Raw genomic sequence first — 25,683 nt, forward strand, 5'->3', positions numbered from 1 at the left:
ATTTGTGTTTAAAATAAAAATATAGCAAACTATAAATAGTTTTATTATATCATAAATAGGGTGTGCCTCAATTTAGTGCACCTACAGTATTAGCATCCAGTGTTGAATGTGTCTGGGTATCTTCCCGTATCAGCCAGAAAACTCCACATTTAACAGAAGCTTTATGGATTACTTGTGGCTCACATGGAATGAGAGTAAATAAAAAACAATTGTTTTAAAGTTTTTTTGGTATAGCTTTTAAAAAATTCTAAGAAAAAATATTTTTTTTTAAGGTATGGCTTCCACTATTCCCCAGAGATGGGGAAAAACCTCTTGCTCATAATTTCATGTCAAAAAGGATTATGCTTCCTATTGATATATGTATATATCCTTTGGGTAAGAGTATTTCATTTTTATAATTATATAAATAATGATATTAATATATGAAGTTCATATAATTGATGATAGTAACAGTTTTTAAATAAATCAGTTTTGTTAATATTAAACTATATGCCTACAATGTTGATACTACAGAAAGCAGTCATTCATACTTAATTTATCAATAAGCTGGAACAGTTCAAAATTGACATCAACACAAACACCATACATACATGCATACATACTTCAACAGATAGCATTTGATGGAATTACAAACATTTTCAGTAGCCTTGAGAGTGCTTTCTCAGATAAAAAAACCATTTCACAAATAGAATTTGTAATTTCATTAATGCCATCTGCTGGAGTAAGTACATATGGTGTTTGTGTTTATATTGGTATTAATTTATTCACACTTTTTTAATCATTGTTGAGTCCATGTATATTTGTCACTAGATTTAATTCTTTTAACAATTTGCTATTGTGCATGAACTAAGCAATTTTTTTGATGAATCTAAATAGATAAACTGTAGATTATCATAAATGGTTAACCTATACATAACAAAAAAGTAATGCTACATGTCATTCCATATGTGACAAAAATGCAAAACTAGATGCTAACAAAGATTGGAATCAAAGTTGGAAACATGAAGCAAAAAACAATGCTAAAAATGTAATATTAGAAGTGGAAATGTTACTCAATTGATAGCCAACTTCTTAATTCTAAATTTAACATTCCACTGTTCCAATAGAGAAAAACCTCTATTATTATATGAGGTACCACTAGAGTGAAATGAAAATGCCCAATTTTTGTGAAAATGGAATTTGCGAAAATATGTGAAGACTAATTTTTCCCCAATTTGAGGGTGTATAGTAATTCTAGTCACAGACAGACTAAAAACTGTTAGAAATTAAATGAATATCATTCTTTTTCTAATCCAGTACTTTTTTCAAGTAATTGATTTTACAAAATAAAAGAATATTAATAGATTTTAATATAGATTTTCATATATTGGAGTAGATTTAAGCAATAGAGAGTGATATAAACAGTGACTGATGCTTGATCTGAAAATTCATGATTTTTTTTTTAATTTGTATTTGTTATTCATACAGTTTTGGACATATATAATTTTTTAATATTAAGAATTTTTTGTTTATTCTTGATATTATAATTACTTACTTAAATTTAAACTATAGAAATATCATAATATATTTAAATGTAAATATTTTATATAAAATATTTTGAAATTATAAAAATTTAATAAAATTTGAAAATAACATATTTTTTTAATAAAAGTCATTTTTATTTCAGCATTATTATTTGAAGATGCTGTGATATTAGGAGCTGAAAATGATACTGTATTGTGTTCTGCCAATAGCTCAACCACCCATTCTTTATGCATTGTTTCTCGAACAGTATGTATCTGATTATATAATATAATATTTTTTTTAATAATAATAACTAAAATTATATTTTTACAGAGTCAAGTTTATTTACATCATATATTAAGACAGTTATTAAAGAGGAAGTAAGTCTCTTTATATATATATATATATATATATATATTAATAATTATAATTAAAAAAAATTTTATATATATATATATATAATTTTCTTTAATAAAAGAAATTTTTATGGCATTTTGATTTTATGCTATTTTTTCAAAAAGTTTAGGATATCATGCTTGGGAAATAGCAAAAAGTTGTGCAACATTACCATATTTTCCTCATTCTCTTGAACTTTTATTACATGAAGTACTTGAAGAAGAAGCTACATCTTCTGAACCTATTCCTGGTCAGTTATTTTTAATATTTTATATAATTTGATGAAAATCATTATTTATTTTAAATTTAAAAACCTCCAAAATTGAAAAATAAATTAGAAATAATTTATTTTTCTTTGGAATATAAAATGCAACTATTATGAATTAATATGTAGAAAGATTTTTTTTTAGAAAATAATCATGATAGTTTTTGTTATTTATTGTAAAAAATATAATTAAATTTTTAAAATTTATTATTTCTTTTTCTGTATGCATTAAATTTTAGTTTTTTTCCCCTTTTTATCCTGTGGTCATTAAGATGGCCTTTTTTCCAGGCCCATCATAGGGCTTGAAAAAGAGGTTTGGCTATGCTCACAATGGGACTGCCAGATGGTGAGTGACAGGTCTAACATACTCAGGACAGACCATCCTCTGAAAAATTTGATTTGCTCAGATTCAATCCTGAAGTCCCCTAGAGCAGTAGGCAGATGTCTTAACTGTCTTTGCCATCCAGCCAGTTAAATTTAGCTTTGTTGTATTGCATTATATTTTTAACTTTTGCTTAAATGTTAATAGAAAAATTTTCTGAATTTAAGCAAAATTCATAAAAACGTGGCACTAGAAATTTTTTTGTATTAACTTAAAAATTAAATCTTATTTAATCTTATGAGACAGATGATAAAGTAATTTATAACCACAATAATAATACCATTAAAATAGAGATAGTTATAATGTATAAGAAATAAATTGTATTTAAGTTTTATTGAACATGAATGAATTTCAAATGTAATTTATTTTTAACATATAATGTATATCATTCAAGTGTTGAATTTGATCAATATTGAGACTATCAGTTTTTAATTAGGCTTATATATAAACTATTTTCTTAAGTTTAAAAGAATTGTATAGTTTTATTCTTATGATTCTTACATAAAGTAAATTATTAAAATATTTTATCATCATTTTTATTTTGTAGATGCTCTTTTACCAAGAATTATAGATTTTATTAGAGAATTTCCTGTGTTCCTCCAAACTGTAGTACAGTGTGCAAGAAAAACTGAATTAGCTTTATGGTCTTATCTTTTTTCAGCTGTTGGAAATCCTAGGAATTTATTTCAGGTATATATACTATATTTTAAAAGTTATATTATTAGTGGAACTTAATAGAATTAAGTTTCATTAATAATATAACATAAACTTTCTATGGCATTGAACTGTTTTTTGAAAGTATTTGATTGCAAATTACAAAAATTTTGAAAATAATTCTCTCATGAATTGAGTAAAGGAAAACAATCAATGTGCAACTTTATTATCTTGTTGACATTGTACTGTACTTAATTTTAAATGAAATGTTATTGGAGATTAAAAGAAAAAACAAATTTGTTAATGACATCAAATGTCATTAGTGAGGGATAGATAATGATTAAATATCAAAACCTAATTCTGTAAAGTAGGTAATGTGATATTATGGATTTAAGAAAGATATCATGCATTAGATCAGTGGTTCTCAAAGCGGGTGCCACAAGTACCCCACAAGGGTGCCGCGAAATTTTTAAATAATTAAATTAAAATTACTTAAAATAATGGAATTAAAGTATTAAATTAAATAAATAATTAAAACAATTATAAAAAATGAATATTGGCTTTTTCTACTAATTTTGTTACGTCACCACTTGTCTCAGTGACTCGGTAATTGGCGATACGTAAATACTAGAAAAAAAAAACGAACTAGTTACTAGTTGTCTGTTCTTCTGTTCCTGCAGCGAGTAGAAGTGCAATATAAATGCGTTGAATGCAGTAAGTAGTTGTTTTTATTATTGTTATATGTTCAGACAATAACAAAAAAGCATCATATAAAAATATTTTTCTTCTTTACAACAAGAAAAAATAAATTATTAACTTGTAATTAAATTTTATAATAAAATATTGAAGTTAATTATGTCATTCAATATCATGAATAATTTTTTCATTAAAAAAAGAAAATGTGAAGATTCTAATGATCAAGAAGTGGTTACTGGTTTTGCGGAATGAGCAAAGCTAAGGAATCAATTAGCACTAGTAAATCATAAAAAATTGAGAGCTCATTTCATCACCAGATACCTTTATAATAATAACTTTTGTTTTGAATGTTTTTGTGATGTTTGGAAATAAACTTACTTACTTTAAAAAACTTTTATTTTTTTCAAAGACTTTTCATCCTTCATATCTTTACTAACCGTAAAAAAGCAAAAAAAAAAAAAAATAATAATAATAGGGGTGCCATGAATTTTGTTTAATAATTTCAGTGTGCCACCAGACAAAAAAGTTTGAGAAACACTGCATTAGATGGAAGATGAAAAAATATTGTTTTGAGTTTTAACCACTCAAGATAAAACAATTGATGAAATCTATATCCAATAATTTAATTATTTTATTAAGCTTTGTTTAAAAAGGAAGCACTTTTATTTAACCAAAAAGAAATTATTCCTTAACATATGCATTTATTTATATGCATTAAGTTATAAAAGTAACAGTAAACAAGCATAGATGAGAAATTCTTTCACATCTATCTTATTCACTTGATATTACTCCTACCAACTATTATTTTTTATTAGTCATATTAGGCCATAGCCTGTTATTACATAGTATTCACATTAATCATAACAATAATAATATCATTTGGTATCATCAGTCCATCTTATTACATTCATTAGTTGAATCAGATCAAGTACTTATAACTTTAAAGAGGTTGATTACAAAAAGTTTTTGCATAATTGTATAGTTTGTAAATCATTACAGAATTTGCATCATGAAATAAACTATACATTTGATTTTCTTCTTTAAAGAAATTTAGTTGGTTTAAATTTGCTGTTTCTTAGTTCGTGTCCCTTTTTACACTCATAAAACATGTGATATTTGGTAAATAAATCTTGGCATCTTGGGCAGGTTATTTTAGAAAATTCATAAATTCTGTTGTTAACTATAATCATTTTAGTATTTAATCTAAGTCGAATAAAAAATTTCTTGATTGTAAATGGCATATTAGATAACATAATTATTATTAAAAGAGTAGTCCAACATAATATTATATCATTTAGGTTCTTTTCTCCTATGCATTTCTTCAATATCTTGAGCTAAAGTAATTTCTAGGGTATTTTGGATTAGTTTCTTCCTTATTAAATTGCTAATTTCTGAATTTTCTAACAATGGAGTTATAGAAACTCCATATTCATTGACAATATTTCTCATTTGACTAATCCAGGAACTTTTTTGGGGATTTTGACAAGATTTTTTATACAGTAAGTGTAACAACTTTGTTGGTAGATTGCCATTGTCTCTGATCTTATAAAGAAAGTTAAAATAAATCTTTTTACAAAGAAGGGAGTTAATTTGAATTTATTGAGTTCAATTCTAAGAGCATATCTAGCTATGTTATAGTCCAGAGTAAAAATTTTTTGAATGAATATATTTGGATTATTTCAAATTTTTTATATTTTGTTAGACTCCAAATTGGTGAGGCATAGGCTATCACATTAAGAATTATAGAAGTAAATAATCTAAAATGGCTGTATATATTTTTTAGCTTAATTTGAGAGAAAGTTTCACCATGTTATTAATCAGTCGATTATATTTGTGAATGGCTTCTTTACATTGCTTTCGAAGGTTAGAGTGGGTGGGAGTCAGTAAAATTGCCAGAAATTTGACTTCTTGTGTTATCTTACATTGTACTTTATTTAAATAGAATGATGTACTTTTTTTACCAAGTCTGGAACCATTTCGAAATATCATAATTGAGGATTTGCTTGGGTTAATAATTAATTTTAATCTATCAAAATATTCTTGAACTTTTCTGATTTTCCTACAGCTGTGGGTGTGACTATTATGATATCATCAGCATATGATATAGAGTGAATTACTTGTCCATCTATATAGAAACCATCATCTTCTATTTCAAAACATTCATTTATATCAGATAGAAAAAAATTTAAAAGATGTGAGGACCATGGGTAGTCTTCTGTCCACTTGTAATGCTGGCCTTTTTTGTCAAATTGTTTTATTATTACTTCATAGTGTCCAAACAATTGGTCAATTATTCTAATCATACAGGTATCTGCTCTATATTTACTTAACTTATCTAGCAACACTGCAATAACCACAGAGTCATACACTTTTCTAATGTCCAAAAGTAAGGTGTAGACTTTCTCTCTTTTTATATAATTGCAATTGTACTAGTTCCATCAATGTGAATAATGCAATTTGAGTACCTCTGTTTTTTGTGAATGCAAACTGTGTATAATGGAGGAATTTATTAGTATCAGTCCACTCATTAAACTTTTCCATTAATACTGCTGTAAAGAGTTTGTGGAACCCAGACAGAAGAGCGATAGGCCGATAATTGGCTGGGCAGTTTCATACACCTTTTTTAAATATCATTTGAAAAATGACTTTATTTCAATTTTTAGGTATTGTACCCATGTAATAAAAATTATTATAAGGTTAGCAAATACATGAATACCTTCTATCGAAAAATTTTTGATTATCAAGTTGGTAATAGAGTCAACACCAGCAGTTTTTCTCTCTCAATTTTTTAATACATCTATGTAAATTTTCTATATTGAATATTTCTGTTATTGGTTGAATCATAGTCATAATACATTGTAGTTTCTGCTCTTTGTATTTATTTTTATAGGTAATAGAAAATTCCACTAGATATTGCTTCCACTTATCATATGTCACATAGCACTTAGGCTCTGTAGTTTGCGATTTATTACGGTCTTGATTAATAAATTTCCAAAATTTTTTGGTATCTCTGGCCTTCAATAATTGGTCACTCATTTCAGAATAATATTTCTTTTTTTTTGTTTTAATTAAATTTTGATAAATTTTTTAATTCCTTATATATTCCTTCAACACTGACTCTGAGTTCATTTTTCTAAAATACTGTAAGCTACGATGTTCTTTAATCTTATGAAGGTAACAACTCTTATCAAACCTAGCTTGTTTGAATTGTATTATTTTATTGTTCCTGGAGATTTTATAACTGAACTGGTCTATTATTTTCATAAGTTATCATATTTCTGTATTACCGTAGTATTACTATCACAGTTTAGTATCTCTGACAATCTATTACTGAATTCATTTTTAAATTTATCAAATTAAATCTTTTCATCTCTTTTTTTTATAGGTTTGACTGTTGTTTTTTTTTTTTTTTAGTTTGGTCTTCCTTATTTTTGTGTGGAAATCCAACTAATTCTAGTTGCATTGGGAAGTGGTCAGAAATATCATTATTTAAAACCTTAAATTTCTTGATCTTATTTAGAACAAATTCTGAACAAATAATATAATCAATTATGGATTTGCCAACATGAGACAGAAAGGTGTATTCTGCAGGGCAATTGTTATGGAGTCTTCCATTCAATATATATAACCCATTTCTTGTACAAATTCTAGTAATAATTTTTCTCCTAAGTTGATTTCTTTATCTTTAGATATTCTAATATTATCAATTATTCCATTACTATTTTTATTTTTTGTGTTCATTTTTTCACCTATTTGACTATTAGCGTCTCCACCTATCATCCACAGATCTGTAATATTAGTTCTCTGTATTATCATATTTTGGATTTCTAGTAAGATATTTTTATCGGTGGTTAGTGTTAAGTATATAAGTATGAGTCCTAAACGTGTTTCTTTTCAGAGTGTACATAAACATTGACAAAGTTCTAATTCAGCTAGGATGTAATTGTTGTCAACATACCAAAACTTCAATTCACCTAAATTTTTTTAAATTAACAGCAATAGACCTCCAGAGGGATGACTGAATTTACTATTTCTTTGACCTTTACTTTCTAATACTAAGAATGTTCATTTCAAGTAAGTTTTATCTTTTGTTTTTAGTTGCACCAATCAAGTTTCAGAAAGACCAATAACTATATTAGATTCTAAGTAATTGTGAAATATGTCCATGTATAGTTTTCTAGGGAGTCCTTGAATATTCCAAAAACCAATGAAAATTTTTGAATTATTGCTTTTAGTATTGAATCTAACTTCTAGTGGCATGTCTATAACTATATTCGTCTGGTCTAATCTATGCCTCTTTTGATTATTATTTTCTTTGGTTTGTGATATCATCTGTACTCCAAGAATTCATAGTAATGTAAGATTTTGTTGCATGCATATACGATAAACCATTTAACTTAGTCCTAAAAACTCTTTAGTTGTATAACTTTTTCTAAGTTGAGATCATATGTGGTACTATCCAAAAGTTCGGGGACTGCAGTAATCTATGACAACAAAAGCATGTATTTGAAGTTACAGCGTATGAAATGGATTCTACCAAACCATCTCTACGTGTTCAGGTTAATTTCACCCATGTCATGTGATTAAACCGTGAGCGCTGCTGTTTTTTTCCGGAGATAGTTACCTTTGTTCTGCGACGTAATAAAAGTGGAGTTTCAAGAACAACCTCCAACATTAAATTTTGTCAGCGTTTAGGTAAAACACCTATGGAGACTTTAAAATTGCTAAGAAAGGTGTACAGTGATTCTACCATGGCAAAGTCGAAATGTTGGTGGTTGTTCTTGAAACTCCACTTTTATTACGTCGCAGAACAAAGGTAACTATCTCCGGAAGAAAACAGCAGCGCTTGCGGTTTAATCACATGACATGGGTGAAATTAACCTGAACACGTAGAGATGGTTTGGTAGAATCCATTTCATACACTGTAACTTCAAATACATGCTTTTGTTGTCATAGATTACTGCAGTCCCTGAACTTTTGGATCGTACCACGTATGTGTAGATAGTCTCTTTATTTATATAATAATCGTCTCTTATTATTATTTGATGCCTTTGGCTTTTCCTTGATGAGCTATTGAAATCAACTTTTTTCTCTTCAGCCTTGATCTTCTGCACAGATCTGTTTTGAATATTATTTTTTTCCATTCTTCTAAATTAATTTTAGGTTTCTTAGACCAAAATTCTTTAAGTATTAAATTTCTATCATATGTTGAGGATAATACAATTTTCACCACAGGCTTATATTCATTATTAGTTAATTTAATTAAACTATCTATAGGACTATTTGTTATGCCTAGTTCTATTATAATAAACTGTTCTATTTCATTTATTTATTCAGAAGTTTTAAAAGGAAAATTTATAATTACTAAGTTTTTGTTCATGTTTTTCATTTAATAATTGATCTATTTCAAATTCTAGCATACCTTTAGTGTGGGAATTATCTTTAGTGCATCAATTTCTTCCAGTTTTTGTGCAATTTTTTTGGATTCCAGTTGATAAGTTATATTTTCTTCTTTCAGTATATTAACTTCTGTTTTGATATTTTGTAATTTGGTATTTAATTGAGTGAATTTTTCTTGAATTAATTCTTACATGGATTTCAACGAATATCTTTGTTCTTCTGCTGTTGAAGTGTCTATTCCTCGGACAGTGTGGAAATAATCTTGTAATTTTGGAGATCTCACGTCAATTAGTTCGCCTCTATCATAATCTTGTTTTTCTGGATGAATTTCCTGTGACTGGGCATATAGGTAGGTGGAAAGTTTAGAAGGCATTACTCAATGGTATTTCCTGTAAAGGGGATGAAAAGGATTGAGAAGGTGTTAGACAGAAGGGGAAGTTATTTGTGGCAGAGGCCTAAGGGGATGAAAATGTGAAAGAGAAGTGAGAAGGGGAAGGGGAGGTCACCAGCCGCACCAGGATTTTATTTAAAACAATAAGTTACATAGTAAGAAAATAAATTTGACTACACAAGAAAATGGTTACACGGGTGCAAATGGAAGCGGCTATACAGTGGATATACAGTGCTACAGTGGTATAACATTAAGTAATAAACAATACATACAAGAACAAGCAGGAACGTGCGATAACGATGAACCGTAGTGTGATGAACGAAGCCCATACCTGAACATGTGTGGGGCTAAGAAATGGAATGAATAAACTGTAACACAAGGTGACAAACGCGTTAAGCGAAGTCCATTAGAAGGGGAACTCAGTTGTTGTTTGTTTGATGCTGGACATGGGGTGGGTCGAGAGCTGCCGTCGTCTTCAGGAAGGTATTCACTGCATTGAGAATGTCTTGGTCCTGCAGAAGCCTGTTGTGAGGGCAAGGCCAACTGTAGTTAGATTTGAGGATGTGGCCCATTAGTATGATCCTCTGTTGCGCGTAGAGCTTGCAGTCCCAAATAAGATGGTCGTGTCCTGTGGAGAGGTGTTGTCGCACGAACAGGTGTCAATTGTCTTGATGTGAAAGCGCTTCAGGTACACGTTGAAATTGCCGTGCCCAGTGATTAACTGGGTTAGACGATAGTTTGGGGTGAAGAATTTCCACTTAAGTCTCTCACTAATATTGGGGATGAAACGGTGTGTTGTCCTTCCAGTAGCACCGTTGTCCCACTCTTTCTGCCAGAGGGATAAGGCCTGGTTGAAAGCCCAGAGCCTGATTTTCGAAATGGGTATCTTGCTGTAGTCGTAACCTAACGTGGAGCTGGCGGCCTGCTTTGCCAGCTGATCGGCAGCCTCATTGCCGGGAACACCGGAATGGCCACGGACCCATTTGAAGTGAACAGTGTGGTGGTGGGTGTTGGCAGAAAGCAGACGATGGATCTTAGCGACGTTCTCGCCCCTTTTGAATGGGGTATAGATTGAGTGGAGGGCAGTCAAACTGTCCGTGTAAACACAAATGTTCAGCTGCTGAGGGAACCATTCCTCGTGTATGTGCTCCATGGCTTTAGTGATTGCTAGGATCTCAGCCTGCGGAACCGAGCAGTGGGGCCCAAGCTTATAAGCAGACCTATGATTTAAATTATTTCTGTGATTGTAAAGGATGAAGGCTGCCCCAACACCACCGCTATGCAGTGAGCCGTCGGTGTAGATGGAAATGTCAATTTTCTCAACTTGAGAGGAATGGTCTTGGAGCCATGGGTACTCCTGACTATTGCTAAGTTCGTAGGAATTACTTTCTATTGTGTAGTGTTTCAGGTCCTCTTTAGTTTGCTGGTCAAGAATGGAAAGAAAGTCTTTGCAGCTGTTGCAGGAGCTTGTTGAGTGGTTGCAGGCATGCCACAGCCACATAGCCATCCTCGCCTTAATGTGTGCCGGCATGAGATCAGCAGTCACCAGCAAGGCCGATGTTGGAGCAGTGCGGTAGGCCCTACAGATACGCAGGGCGGCGATCCGTTGAGCTTTTAGGAGTTTTCGCTGAATATACACTTTTTTCGCTGCTGAGGCCCAGATTGGGGAAGCGTATAGAAGGATCGGCTTCGATAGCGCCAAGATAGATATAGCAAGCTGCCTTGTAACCAACACCCCAGGTGTTTTTAGCAATGCTCAAAAGAGCATTTGAGACCCGAGCAGCCTTTGCACTAACTGATTCAATATGTCTAGTCCACTGGAGTTGTTGCTCTAGGACAACACCAAGGTAGGTAAATTCAGTCACTCTTGGTATGCGGTTCCCATCAATGAGTATCCTTGGGCTTTTTTGTAGAGGAGTGTTTTTAGAGAAAATGATGTAAGAACATTTGCTATAGTTGATTGGGAGCTTTACACGCTTGCTCCAGTTCGAGACTTTGTTGAGAATATCATTACCAAGGATTGGGAGATTATTACTGTTTTTGTTTGACACTAAGATGACAGTGCCGTTCTAACGACGTTCGCATAGTCCTGTATGAGAACGTCGTTAGAGCCATTAAGGGAAATCAACAGATCGTTGTTGACGATTGTCCAGAGACCGGGACCCGCAATGGAGCCCTGTGGACAACCCTTTGTGACGTGGTGAACATGGTGGTAAGTGGTGGTGTACATGCCTGCCTGGCGGTCTTCTAGGAAGCTGCTACAGATCAGGAAAAGATTCCTTGGGCAACGGTAGGCACGAAGCTGATGGAGAATCATAGGCCACCATAAATTGTCAAAGGCACCCTGGAAGTCAATCGAGATAAGAAGTGTGTGTTTCCCATCCTCCTTTGCCTGCTGAATGTGATCAACAATTTTAGTTAATGAAGTAATAGTCGACTTTCCAGGGGTAAAGCCATGCTGATGAGGACTTAGAATGTTATTTGTCCTTAGATGATGTAGAATCCTATTATTGACGAGTCTGTCAAGAACCTTCCCCATGACGGGAAGGAGACTAATTGGCCTGTAGTCCCTAGGGTAAGTAGGCACGACATCAGGGCGCTTGCTGATAAATATTACAGAGGCACTCTTCCACTCTGTAGGGAAGTAACCCAGTGAAAGACAACGATTGAAGATGGTGATAAAAGTCGTGGGGATTGCTTTATAAGCCTCCTTAATCATTTTTCCGGTGATATTGTCAATTCCTGGAGCTTTTTTGATTTTGATTAGCCTTATCGCATGGGAGACTTCATTATAGCTAAAGGGGTTGTCATCCCCTTCATCTCGGGGGGGCTCTGAAGCTGGTGCGAATGGGATAATGGTGGTCGTTGTCCGAGTCCTGGATGTCATGTGGGAAATGATAACTAAAGAGCTCCCTCATGGTGTCAGGAAGAGAATTTGTAAAGTTACCATCAGTGGTTAAGACTGCTGCAGGCGTGTTCGCCTTGCCTTTCTTCTTAAAGGCGATATAGTAAGGCTCACTCCAAGGTGTATTAAAACGGCTACAGTAACTCTGCCAAGCCTGATGACGTTTGTGGTTTATCATGGTTTTATATGCGTTAAATTTCTCGATGTAGCGGGTTTTAAGAACCTCCTTTAAGCGTATGTCGTTCTGCCGACGGTATAGCTTTCTAAGCCTGTGAACCTCTGTACGTTGAGTAGACAGTTCGCTGTCCCACCAAGGGGCCATGGACTTTTTATTGGTGATTTTCTTACTTGCCATTTGATGGCTATGGAGGATGACCCTGTTCAGTCGAGTAATACAGTTGTCAATTTCACTTTTGGTCATATTTATAATTGGAGTGTCGATAATCCAATTGTCCCGGATTAAGTCTTGAAAAAGTGGCCACCGAGTGTGGTAGCCGTTAGTAGACGGCTTACTGCTATCCACATTGATGTTAAGGTGCGTCTCAATATACCTGTGGTCACTTGCACTAGGGATATCAAGCGTGGAGCAAAAGCTGACCATCGGTGCCATCGGGGTGTTGGCCAGTGCAACGTCGATCCAACTCTCTCCCCTTGGTGAGAAGTATGTGGGAAGGGTACTGGTGTTGCAAGAGGTAAGGTGAAGGACTGCAACAAGCTCTTGAAAAAGATAGCCTCTAGGATCTTCCGAGGGACTATGCCAAAGAAAGGATTTGGCGTTTGCGTCACCACAAATGGCCCATGGCCGGTCAGCCACAGTGTTGCTGATTCTGTCTAAGTCGTGGAGAAGTGGTTCAATACGCTCAAGGGGAGAGCAGTATATTGACGAGATAAATATGATGGTGTTTTGGATGTAAATAGACCCAGTAGTAACGAAATTGGTTGAGAGGTGGGGCATAAATTGCACAATCAAGTTAGTGTTCCTGATCAGAATAGCAGTTTTAGTCGTTGGAGTGGTTTTAGGAGGAATGGCAGTCCAGCCACTGAAGCGAGAAAGCTTGCCACTGTAAAGGTAAGGCTCTTGGATAGCTATAATGTCAGAGTTGTGCTCTTCGGCGATCTTGATCAGGAGGGAAGATGGGGCCTTGCCCCTTTGCAGGTTGATTTGTAGAATCTTCAATTGATTGTTTGTCTGAGTTGTGATGGAGTGGGAGCTACTGGCCATAATTGGTTCTACTTACTGTGTTAAATTTTATTCTGTTAGTTGTAGGACAGGCAGGATCAAAAGCATTATGATCTGTCCTAAATTTCCTCTCATCTGGAAGCTCACTATTTGCTTTTTTGCAGTTAATGCAGCAAGGAGTCTTCTCGAGCCGGCGGCAGTCCGCAAAGCGATGCTGTTTGGCGCAGTGACTGCACCTCAGGTCCTCGGACAACCACTAGCTTGATGGTTGTAGCCACAGCAGTTGTAACAGCGGACGACTGGGATATAGTCGTCTGCTTTTATGTTGGCCCAGGCCAAAGATAAATGTTTATTTGTCACAATAATTTTTCTGATAGAGGGTGGTACAGCAATAATTACATGCCGGCAGTTTTCTCTTATTCTTCCTTTGCGTATAGTAGTACTTATTCTGCTGTTACTAAGGAACTCCTCCTTGCTAACTTTTTGTAGGCATTTATTTTGTTCATAAGCCACTGTGAGGACATCGTTGTCCTCGATCGCGTTTGGTACATTCAGTAAGATAACTCTAGGCTGTCTGCCAGTAGAAACAGTACATTTTACTTTGCCCCTGATGCTATCTATGCTGTTGATAGCATTCATAAGTGTCTCACCCTCTTCATGTGTACCAACGCGCACACAGATCCCTTCGTTCTTGATATCCCTAACAGATTTTACCCCAACTTTAATCTGCTGCGGCTTGATGGTTTTCATGATGGTAGCCTTTACTTTCTTGATATCAAGCCTGGGTTCTGAGTCGCTGTCTCCCTTTGCGTAGACTAGAACAGCATGACTGCTGCTTGTTCCCTCTTTATTCAGCTTTTGGCCGAGGGTCTGGTTTATCACCTTCGTTGTATAGCTTGGACGTATGCAGTTGCTTTTTTGCACCACCGCAGAGTAGGACATCTCTCCACTGTTAGTGCTGGAATTAGTAGCGGGCTCCCGAGACGAGCGTAGTTCACGTAGGATCCCAAACATTTGGGCTACGCATGAATGTAACCGTGTCACCCTCATTCTAACTTCCTTTTTCTCTTTTGTTCTAAGGTTTCTGCTGTAAGTTTCAGGCAGAATGTTCATTATCCTCCCCAGCTGGCTACTAGCCTCCTCAAGGATTGACTCCTCGAGCGAACCAATGACAACACTAGGTTCAAGAGGCACACTCATCTTCACTGACTCCGAATCAATTTGCGGTTGTTGATCGGCTGGCTCCATTACCACAAGAAACTTGAATTAATCCGAAACAACGATATATGACAAGCACACCAGCTACCAGAAGTAGGGCGACATACACCAAAACAAGAGACCAGATTAGGGTCAGTTGGGGGAACAGAAAATAACGAAGTGGAACAAAAACAGCGAATTCAGTAGATAGAGCAATTAATACTGAATACAACGGTGTACTACACGACCAGAACGACCTGAGGGCAGCGAACGAACGAACGAAACGAAAAAAGAGATCGAATTAGGGTCGTGTAGGGGAGTAGGTCAACCACGTGGCGAGCTCAGTGACCTTTGATCCTTTGTTCGTTATTGTCACTATAACTCAAGAAATAGTTAATAAAATTAAACGAAATTACCACAGTACTAGTACTATGACACTGTCTAAGCATTAACCAACTAGCAGCACCAACAGCCTAATAAATCAGCCAGGTAGCCGGCCGAAATTTGGCCAACAACGGTCGCGATAACGAATGATCTAAGAAACGAAAAATAACATTTAATATATCCAACAGGACGGTATATAGAGGCATACAACGGTGCATACAGCGAATAAGTACGACGAGGAGTAAACGAGACAAATACGACCGTTTTCCAACCACGTGGTTGCAACCAAAAAAAAAAAAAGAAAAGGCCGTAACTCCCGAAAAATATACCGATTTTAAAAAATAAAACGGCGTTTGAAAGCGCACGTCTTAAGCAGTAAAATAATATGCGAATCACTCACCAGTGACAAAAATTCGCAGAGAAATCGCTTTCAAATTCGGAGCACATAGGAAGCACACTATCCACTCCGTTTACCACTAGGGGGCTCCTGTAACTGGGCACAATTTCAGATATATTTGTTTTATCTGTAACTTTAGGATTAACATTGCGAGGCCTTCCCGTCCCTTCTTTTGCATATCTGTATGGCCATCATATTGAGGTGATCTAGACAACAGACCTGGATTAGTTTCTATCCCCGAAATAAACAATAGATATACCATATATTTCTGCAGATAAGATGACCTTCAGATAAGACAAGGTATAAATTTTTATCAAAGTTTTATAGTTTTAGCACATATCTATCCCATAAGACGACCCCCAAACTATCAATGGCCTATGAATTTAGTTTAGATCAGTGATCATCATCTGGATAATAATACTGTATAGCGTATACGGAATTATGTCCTATTTGTAATTTTTCGAACAAACAAATTTTATTTTCTGCCTTGCTATTGTTGCAAACGTTCGCACTGATTCGGGCATTCGGGTAATGACCTTGACTATTCACAAAAACGTCGCATGGGTTATTCTATTTTGTGGACATGCCCTACTCTCTACTAGTAAATAATTACGGTTTGTCTGTTTTTTTTTTTTATAATGGTTTTAATTTATATAAATTTCAATCTAATTTTTTTGTATCTGTCCTGTAAGAAAACCCCGGATTTTGGGGGCTTTTTTTTGTGATTCAACTAACGTCTTATCTGTGAAAATATACAGTAATATCAATAGTAGGGATAGTCTATTTTTGTAGATCCATTTCAATTGAGGTTGCATATTCAGCCAAAAAGAAACCACTATCACACAAAGTAGTATCGATATTCTCTTGAGATAAACGCCGCCAACACCTTCGAGGACACCCCATAGTCGAGAGAGCACCCCCAAATTTATATATGAAAAAAATCAAAAAATGAAAAGGTCTTAAAATCAAGTTTTTTTTTATTTTACATCATAAAACTTTATGCTAGCAGCATTTTTGCAAAAACTGATAATAGCTTCAAACTTCTTGACACTACATAATTGATTTATGTTCTTTATGTTCTTACTTAGTAAAATATGCTTTTAAATCTGAAGTCTAAAAATTTAATTATTTCCAGTTCTGGTATATTTTACAGTAATTCTTTCATATTAAGAAATTTTAAATCTCTTTTAAAATTTTTAATTTAAAAGTATTATTGGAATAATATTAAAGTCATTTTATTACTTTTAATGATGTCTATATACCAAAATCAAGTAGGTAGAAATTTTACAATTAATTTTATGAAAAGGAAGAGAAAGAAATTTTTGATATCTGTGAGTAACAACATTAACAAGTTAACATTTTTTTCCATGTTAACTTACTATGGTTTATGGATTTATTGTAATAATCATCAAAACTAATTTGTGTTAAAGAAGTTTACATCATTTTCAATATGCTAAACATCATCAAAGCAGTATAATGTGAACATTTATCTTAGATAGCATTATTTTAAGGTCATTTATGTTAATAGTCTTTAATAATTTTTGTTAATGCTTTAATGTAATGACAGACTATTAGTATAAAATCTGATTTCATTCATTTAATATCTAAGTTTTTATGAATTTTCTGCCTATTGAAAACATTTAAAATTGCTTTTTTTTTAGTTGAATGCATATGCTATTTAATATATTGCCTATATACTAATATTAACTTTTCCTATAATACTGAGTAATTAAACAAACAAAGAACTCGTGAGGAGTTTACATCATCAGTCAGTCAGAGAAGTGCTATGAGCGTGAACTGGCCATGCTTGTAATTTTCTTGCTATGTACTGCAAGAAATGCTTAAATGATGAAAATTTACTTACTACAGACATTGATTTAATCCATATCGTGTGTGTTAATATAGACTAATTATTTAATTATAAACTAATTATTATTTAATTAATAAATTGATTATATATATATTTTAATTTTTGTATATTAATGAACTTTCAGTTTTAATAATAATAATAATTTCTTATAGAAATGTCTCAGTCAAGGCCATTTAGAAACTGCAGCATCATATTTAATTATACTTCAAAACTTGGAAGTAGCTTCAGTAAGCCGACAGCATGCAACATTACTATTTGATTCTGCATTAAATGCAAACAAGTGGGAGGTATTTAGATTTTATTTTATTATAACAAAACGGTAAAATGAAAATTTTAAAAGCAGAAATTATACAAAACTATTTTTATAAAAGAATTTGGAAGCGACTTATGTAAAATTTCATTGAAAAATTTTGTATATTTTTCAAAAATTGCATTCATCTAGTACAGTTGAACTTAATTGCAATGATCATGGTTATTGTGAACAGATATTCATTTTGTTTTTAATTAAGAAATATTTTTAAGTAAATATTCATGGTTATAACAGTTTATTTCATGGATATAATGTGCAAATTTTTTTTTTATGTAGTATTTAATGAGTAGGAAAATTATTGTCTGAGTGAACTGTCTATTGAGTTGTCAAAATTATGTTGTATCACTAATTTTTACATTTACCCTTCAGTTTTTAGTCTTATTTCATAAAAATGATATTTATTTAATTAAAAAAAATGCTTCTCATTTCTTGAAAGAATTGAAATTAGCCAAGAATTAGAATGCAGACTAAAAAATGTGGAAGTATGCAGATAATTTTGGAGTTGAGTATTTTTTCCAGTTTGACACGTTTCTGTTTTGAACATGTTTCATTTTAACAATAATAACAATAAATTTATAAAAAAATTGCTATTTTCCAAAGAATTTTTTCCATTTAGGAAGGTTTTGTTTTATTCAGGTTCTGCTTTAGACTGACTTTATTGACTTTTCTGATACATAAGCATATTTATAAATAATGTGAAAGTTGGCCAGATTATCAAGTAATTTTTATTGATATTCTTTGAATAGCATATTCAGAATTACCACTATTATGATTTTTTGACATTAACATGTAAAGAGTTAAAAATTAAACTGTGGGGAAAATGAAAAGATTATTTGCTTCAACTTTAACTGTGGAATATTTGATAAATAAATTATTTATTTATTTGATTTTAATTTCATATATTTGATAACAACTTAAAACTTTTCTTAACATTTAAGTTAGTAATGATAACTTTATCATAACATATACAATAAAATTTTTAAAATAAAAAATATTTCAAAATTTAAAAAATAGCTATTATTATATTAATCTTTATAAAATATTCATCATATGAATGTCTTTACCTCAGATAATTTGAATTTTGTTCTTAGTTAGAGGTAAAGACATTCATATAATGAATATTTTATAAAGATTAATATAATTATTTTTTAGATTTTAAAATATTTCTAAGATTTAAACATTTTGTCTTTGAATTGAATTGAATTAAATTTAAAAATTGAATGTCTTTACCTCTAATTAAGAATAAAATTCAAAGATAGCTAATTGTTTGTTTTTAAAGCATACAATTTTTATAAGATTAACTTATATGCATTTACATTGCAAAAAGTTAATATTTATAGTTCAAAATTGATTGAATTTGAAAATAACTATAAAATATTAGTTCATTCATATAACAATTAATTTAAACTTGATTAAATCATCAATTTCCTTTTCACTGTAATCCCTTTTCAATAAATAACATAATAATAACCAACAAAGCTATCAACTTATAATTAAGATTACAATTGAGTTTTACAGTTAATTACATTTACAATTAAAATTAGCACAAGCTGATAGCCTAGCTACATGTTCTTAGAATTGCTTTATACAGATTAATAATAATTAGTTTAGTTAAGTTATAGTCTGAAATTAATCGGAAGTTTAATGATTTATCATAAAGTTTAGGCTTGATTGTTTATGCTGTAGAATCCATTTAATGTTATCAGAATTAGCAAGTTCCAAAATATATAAGTTAAAATACACTTGTAAAACTTTATTGCAAAATATATTTATTGTAATCAAAGTTTCAGTTATAGTTATCACAATCTTCAGTTAAATAGGTATTTTAAGCTATATTTCCACACTGTTAGCCTCAACATATGGCTGAACATGCAGTCATTATGTCTAAAACATTGGATTTTTCTCATTTTAATCTTTATTTGCAGTATAATAGTTTTCTATATTTTATGTTACTTTAAAAGTAGTGATAAATTTTTTATTTATAACATTCCAGCTTTCAAAAGAGCTTGTAAGATTTTTAAGAGCAATAGGTGAGTTATTTTTATAAAATAATAACAATAAATATCTTTAAGATTTTACATATAAATCAATAAACTCAGTTGTTATGAATTTTATTAGCATCTATAAAATTTTAAAGAGATTTTATAGAAAATTAAATCTTAATATGATACTTCTTATGATGATATGTAAGATTTAATTGAATATAATTAATAAACTTTGTTAATAAGACCAAAAATATTTTTGATAAGCAATGAAACATCTACTTTTCTTAATTTGTAAGAGTTGACTTTAATACCAAAATAATCAATTTATATTAAAAAATACATAAATTTTGCATTTATATATTTTACTTTATTTAGATCCAAGTGATGTCGAATCTCCACCACGTGCATCTCTGTCAATGCTCCCTCCACATAAGTTTTCATTTTCTCATCCAACACCACCTGTTAGTCCAACGGAAGATGATCTTTCATTTGTTTTGGGAACAGTGTCACTTACAAGACGTCGAGCCTACAGTAGCAGTAGTGTGATTCATCAAATGACTCCATCCTTTAATGAAAATTCTGCTAGTCACATTCAAACTCAAGATTTGAAGCAAGCAAGTGAACCCAGAAATATTCCTGATAAAAAAGTATTAAGAATTTTTTTGTTTAATATTTATATTTAGCTATATTAGATTTGGAATATTTTTCTCTTATCTGAAATTCAATGTGAATATTTAGTGTGGGAATCTTTTTTCAAATATTAAAGTGTATTAAAATGAGAATATTAAACAAATTCTTACCCAAAACCTAATATCATGTGTTAGAAAAACACACTTTACAAACATTTTTAGGCTCCTGCAGAGTCCTGCTTCAGGTAACTGTTGCCCTTTCTTTGACAGAATACCAATTTAAAATAAAAATAAAAAATTCAAATGTTTCAAAAAATATTGAATCATCAGTATGTGTTAGGAATGGAATGGGTTTAAAAATGGAATGCGTGGAGCATCTACCTAAACATTTCAAAAAACATTTTAAAATTTTCAATGTATCCTATTTTTAAATCCCTTCCATTCCCAACAGATACTGAGATGATTCGATATTTTTTGAAATATTTGAATTTTTTATTTTTATTTTAAATTGGTGTTCCGTCAAAGAAAGGGCAACAGTCAACTGAAGCAGGATTCTAGAAGAGCCTGAAAATGAAGTGCATTTTTTCCTACACTGGTCATTAGGTTTTGGGTAAGAATTTGTTCAATACCCAGTGTGAAGTATTCTCTATAGAGAATATTAAAATTCTCACAAATGCCAATTAGTGATAATTTTAAAATATTTTATTTATTTAATAATTTTATACTTTAGAAAAAACTAAACTTTTATTATTTTAAGAAAAATGGTGGTTTGTTTTAACTTCGAGTGGTTATAAAATTAATTAATTCTATTGAAAGACATTTAATTTTGTACCATATTCCTGTTATCTTAAATATGATTTGAAGTGTTAATTTTTATTTGTATATTTCTGTAGATTATTCTATGAAATATCTGAGTTTTTTTTATTTTTGATTAATTTATAAAATTATTTGTAAACCAGCACTTTTCTTTTAGTATTATCTGTATTAAAAATAAATTTGATTAGATTGAGAAAGATTTATTCTGATTTACAATAATAAATCAGACAGAATATTTGATATTTTAAATAAAAATTTCAGTTAATCAATAAATTGCATTCAGTTAAACAAAATTTAATAATTGCATAAATAAATTAAGGCTTTATTAAATTGTATGATATAAATTTTCATATCTGATATTATGTATACTTTAAAAAGATTCAAGTTCATTGAAGAAAGCACTGTTATCATAAATTAACTTTCATAATCTTAGCAAATTGAAAATGTTCTTGTTATTAAATTAATCTAGATTAATTAATAGATCATCATCCCTTATATCAGTTTGCTGGAATTAAAAAAAGATGGTTTTCCTTTTGTTACCTATTCTTGTGTTTTTCTGTTATTGTGTTTTATAAATTATCTTTCAAATAAAATAACATTTATTTCAAGATTCTCTGAAGAAGTCTTTTGCAAAAAACAAATGAAAAGAGAAAGTTGTTTTATGATTTATTACATGTCCTATGATTATGACTTATAAATGTATTTTATGTTCATTTTATTTATTATTTAATTTATATTTCTTAGAGCAATGATCAAAGATAAAGATACAGCTGAAGAATTTTTTATTGACACAATTCTTACAAGACATGCTCGAAAACTTTTATCAGCTGGAAGATTAAAGGATCTAGGATATTTATCTGCTCATTTAGATTTTCATTTGGTATCATTTTTGAAGAAAGAAAGGTAATAATAATAATAATATATGTTTAATAGATTATTTTTATAATTAATATTTTTTATATAAGAATGTTTGTTATAAACAAACAATTTTAATTAATGTTAAATTATTTAACATATGGTGTAAAATTATAAGTATAATACAAATCTAATCAGATTTTCTTTTTTAAACACGAAAATTGTTACATTGTAATTTTTATAATAATAGTAATAATAATAATATGCAAAATATTATTGCTTACTGTAATGTTATAAGTAGAATACCATATTTACTCGCGTATAAAACGATCTTGCATGTAGGATGAGGTGAGACTTTAAAGATCAAAATAAAGAAAATCAGATTTATAATATTACTCTAATTTTATTTTGTTTAATCACAAATAAAGTATCAAATGAATGTAAATGAACACATTGTCCCACAAAAATTACTGGCATTTTAAACTTTAAGGAAAAATCTTGTAAAATCAACAACATAATTTGTTCATGTAAAGCTGGACAATCAGAAACCTTTTTTGCCAATTTTTAACAAATGAATCCACTCTCCGTCATTTAATAGGTATATTCTGTTTTTACTTTTATTATTGCAAGGATATCCTGCCACTAAAGAGAGGATATCCTTTTAAGAAAAATATTTTTATGGTTTAGTTTGTTTTAGTAATTTTTTGATGATGATGATAATGAAAAATCGGATTATAAAAATTATTAATGATAAAAACTCCTATTTTTTATTTTTTGACGTAACTTTGTTAAAATACTTTTATATCTAAATATATAAAATTAAAATTACTTGTCCTGACTGACTGACTGAGTCACTGATTCATCACTGCCCAGAGCAAACCGCTGAACCTAGAGGTGAAATTTGGTACACAATCATGAGAATGCACACTAAGAAGAGATTTTTTGAAATTTTCCCCATGGGGAAAGAGAGCATTAAGGCTTAACCTGAAGAACGGCTTCTACTGTACTATTTTAGATGTGATTTTTTGTTTCTGGTGGTAATAACTTAATTTCCAAACGTACAATATTTACGTATTACGATTTTTTAACCAAATGTTCAAACCATTTTAAATTTGAATTTGTTACTACATATTTGTTCGATTATAGAACGATTGCTAACGTTCTAGAAAATTGATCAAATTGAAAATGTTCAATTGCATTAGATTCTCAGTAATAAGGGGTATGTGTAACGCAAGTAATTTTATATATTTGGGGCTCAACTGAGGGTTATTTCTATGAAATTGCAAAATCTTCGCGGGCAAAGCTGCGGGTAACAGCTAGTCTTATATAAGCTGACTGTAGGTTAAATTTGCTATTCATTCATTTATTACTTTGAATATTGTTTTTTTTTCCCCCTAACAAAAAAAAATCATTGGAATTGATAGCATAAGATCATTTTTATGCAATGATTACATCTGTTGGCTTTTTCTTAATTTTATTCTGTTATGATAAAATAATATGAAATATATCAATATATGTGCAGTAGAAGGTCTGCATTATCTGATATACTCTGTAAATGAATACATTACTTTTCATAACTTTAAAGGCCTTTTTTTAAAGAAAGTTTAAAATAATTTTATGTAAAATGTAGTTTTTAAACTCTAATATAATTGGATGCTTTTATTTTCTAATCTGTATATATTTGAAACCTCCAAGGTGTATGGAGGTTTCAAATATATATAGATTAATATAATTGGATACTATTTTATAATTTAGGATGTAGATAATAGGAAGCATTCTGTTTTTATAAAGAAAAATTATTATTGATTGATGCATTATGATGCACTTTAAATTAATTTTGGTTATTATCTCTTTCTATGGCCAATTTCTTGCAACCAAATAATTATGTAGACACTATTTCATCCTGCCAGATAAAAATGGTTTTGATACTAAAAGTAACAGTAATAATTGTTTATTGAATAATTATGGCAAATTCTATAGAAATAGAGGATGTGTACTATAATAAAATTTGTTACAAAAGAAAAATAAATGTATCGTATGGTCTTGCTTTATGCAGGGCGGTGGGTTATCAGATACAGGTAGAATATCAATACCTTTCTCATTCTAAGTTATCAAATATCAAGTATTTAATCAAATTTTAATATAATTTTAATATTCATAGCTGTCTCTAGCTTAAAACATCATATTCAGAGAAAACTGACTTAAGTTTCATAAAACATAGTAGAATTTTTAAATTAGATTTATTTCTTTAAAATTAACAATATTTTTTACGTTAATGCTTAGATTATTAATAAAACAATATTCATAAACAAAAACGCACTGAACACATGGACAAAAATGAGCTATTAATACTAAATTGTCATTAAAAGGCAATAAGAAAATATAATTGTATCTCGTTGTACAAAATATGAAGATTGAAAAATAGTATTAATAAAAAAATGAACAAATAACTGCTAATTAGATTTTTTGTATGTTTGAAGACTATAAGGAATTCATAATATAAATTATTTTTAAAATATTGACACTGACATTATAAGATTGCAATTTATAAGGAGGACATTGCTAATATAATCAAAAGTAGATCATATGTTAATGAAGAAAACTTATTGTTATTTTGAGAAAGATGAGAATCAATAAGGACATTGAAGATTAAAAGATTGAGTCTCAACTGAATCAATACTCAACAAAAAGAATAATTCATCAATAAACACCTTGGCTGTTGAGAAGCATTTATCATCATCATGATTGAGATGGGCTTAAAGATATAAATACATAAGTATTTCTAGTGATATGTAGATTATTTTATTGTTGAAAAGATTTTTGCTGAGAATTGGAGATTTTTATCAGTAATTCAGTAAAAAGAAATTACTATATAGCAAAAATCTAGAAGTGTTTTTGTTTATTCATTTTATGAATTGATGAAAAACAAACTAATATTTTAAAATCTCATAACCATTTTTAGTGTAAATAGGACATAGAATGAAAACTACTCAGAATCCTTTTAGTTTTGTTTTATTTTAATAAATGAATAACACCAAATATCCAAACATGTAAAGATGAATTACATACATTTTTATTTATTATTTAGAACCAGAGTGGCAAAAGTTGATGATTTTATCACATCACTTCAAACAATTCATCGAGAATTTAACTGGCCCTTTCCTATTTATGCAGCTTCTTCAAATTTAAGTTTACCTAGAAGGAGTTCAGGTAATTTATGTTGAATGATGATATATATATTTTTATTATAGGTTTTATTTTGACAACTGAAAGATTATTTTTAAAATAAAAATTTAAGATTGTTTTAAATATCAAACCACATATGATATTATTACAATATTAAAATATTTTTTGAAGACTTTTATAAAATGATATAAAAGATTTATATTTGTTTAATTAATAAGCACCAAAATTCTTTAAATTTTTAGCACTTATTAAAAAAATTTAATACTACTAAATTCAAATTCA

The 25,683-nt window shown here is 30.5% G+C and overlaps 1 protein-coding gene across 1 annotated transcript in view; it reads left to right on the plus strand.

The window, feature by feature from the left end:
- LOC136975872 (guanine nucleotide exchange factor subunit RIC1-like) overlaps positions 1 to 25,683 on the plus strand; it is a 97,095-nt gene that overhangs the window by 62,320 nt on the left and 9,092 nt on the right. The window contains exons 19-29 of the mRNA XM_067271017.1: positions 60 to 194; positions 273 to 375; positions 1,667 to 1,770; positions 1,837 to 1,883; positions 2,025 to 2,149; positions 3,094 to 3,236; positions 17,773 to 17,907; positions 19,924 to 19,960; positions 20,291 to 20,561; positions 22,105 to 22,263; positions 25,304 to 25,425. Of these exons, the coding sequence (XP_067127118.1) occupies positions 60 to 194; positions 273 to 375; positions 1,667 to 1,770; positions 1,837 to 1,883; positions 2,025 to 2,149; positions 3,094 to 3,236; positions 17,773 to 17,907; positions 19,924 to 19,960; positions 20,291 to 20,561; positions 22,105 to 22,263; positions 25,304 to 25,425 (1,381 nt within the window). The remainder of the gene's footprint in view (positions 1 to 59; positions 195 to 272; positions 376 to 1,666; positions 1,771 to 1,836; positions 1,884 to 2,024; positions 2,150 to 3,093; positions 3,237 to 17,772; positions 17,908 to 19,923; positions 19,961 to 20,290; positions 20,562 to 22,104; positions 22,264 to 25,303; positions 25,426 to 25,683) is intronic.

The sequence above is a fragment of the Centruroides vittatus genome, unplaced genomic scaffold (genome assembly GCF_030686945.1).
Source record: "Centruroides vittatus isolate TY-2023 unplaced genomic scaffold, ASM3068694v2 contig_391, whole genome shotgun sequence".
NCBI lineage: Eukaryota > Metazoa > Arthropoda > Arachnida > Scorpiones > Buthidae > Centruroides > Centruroides vittatus.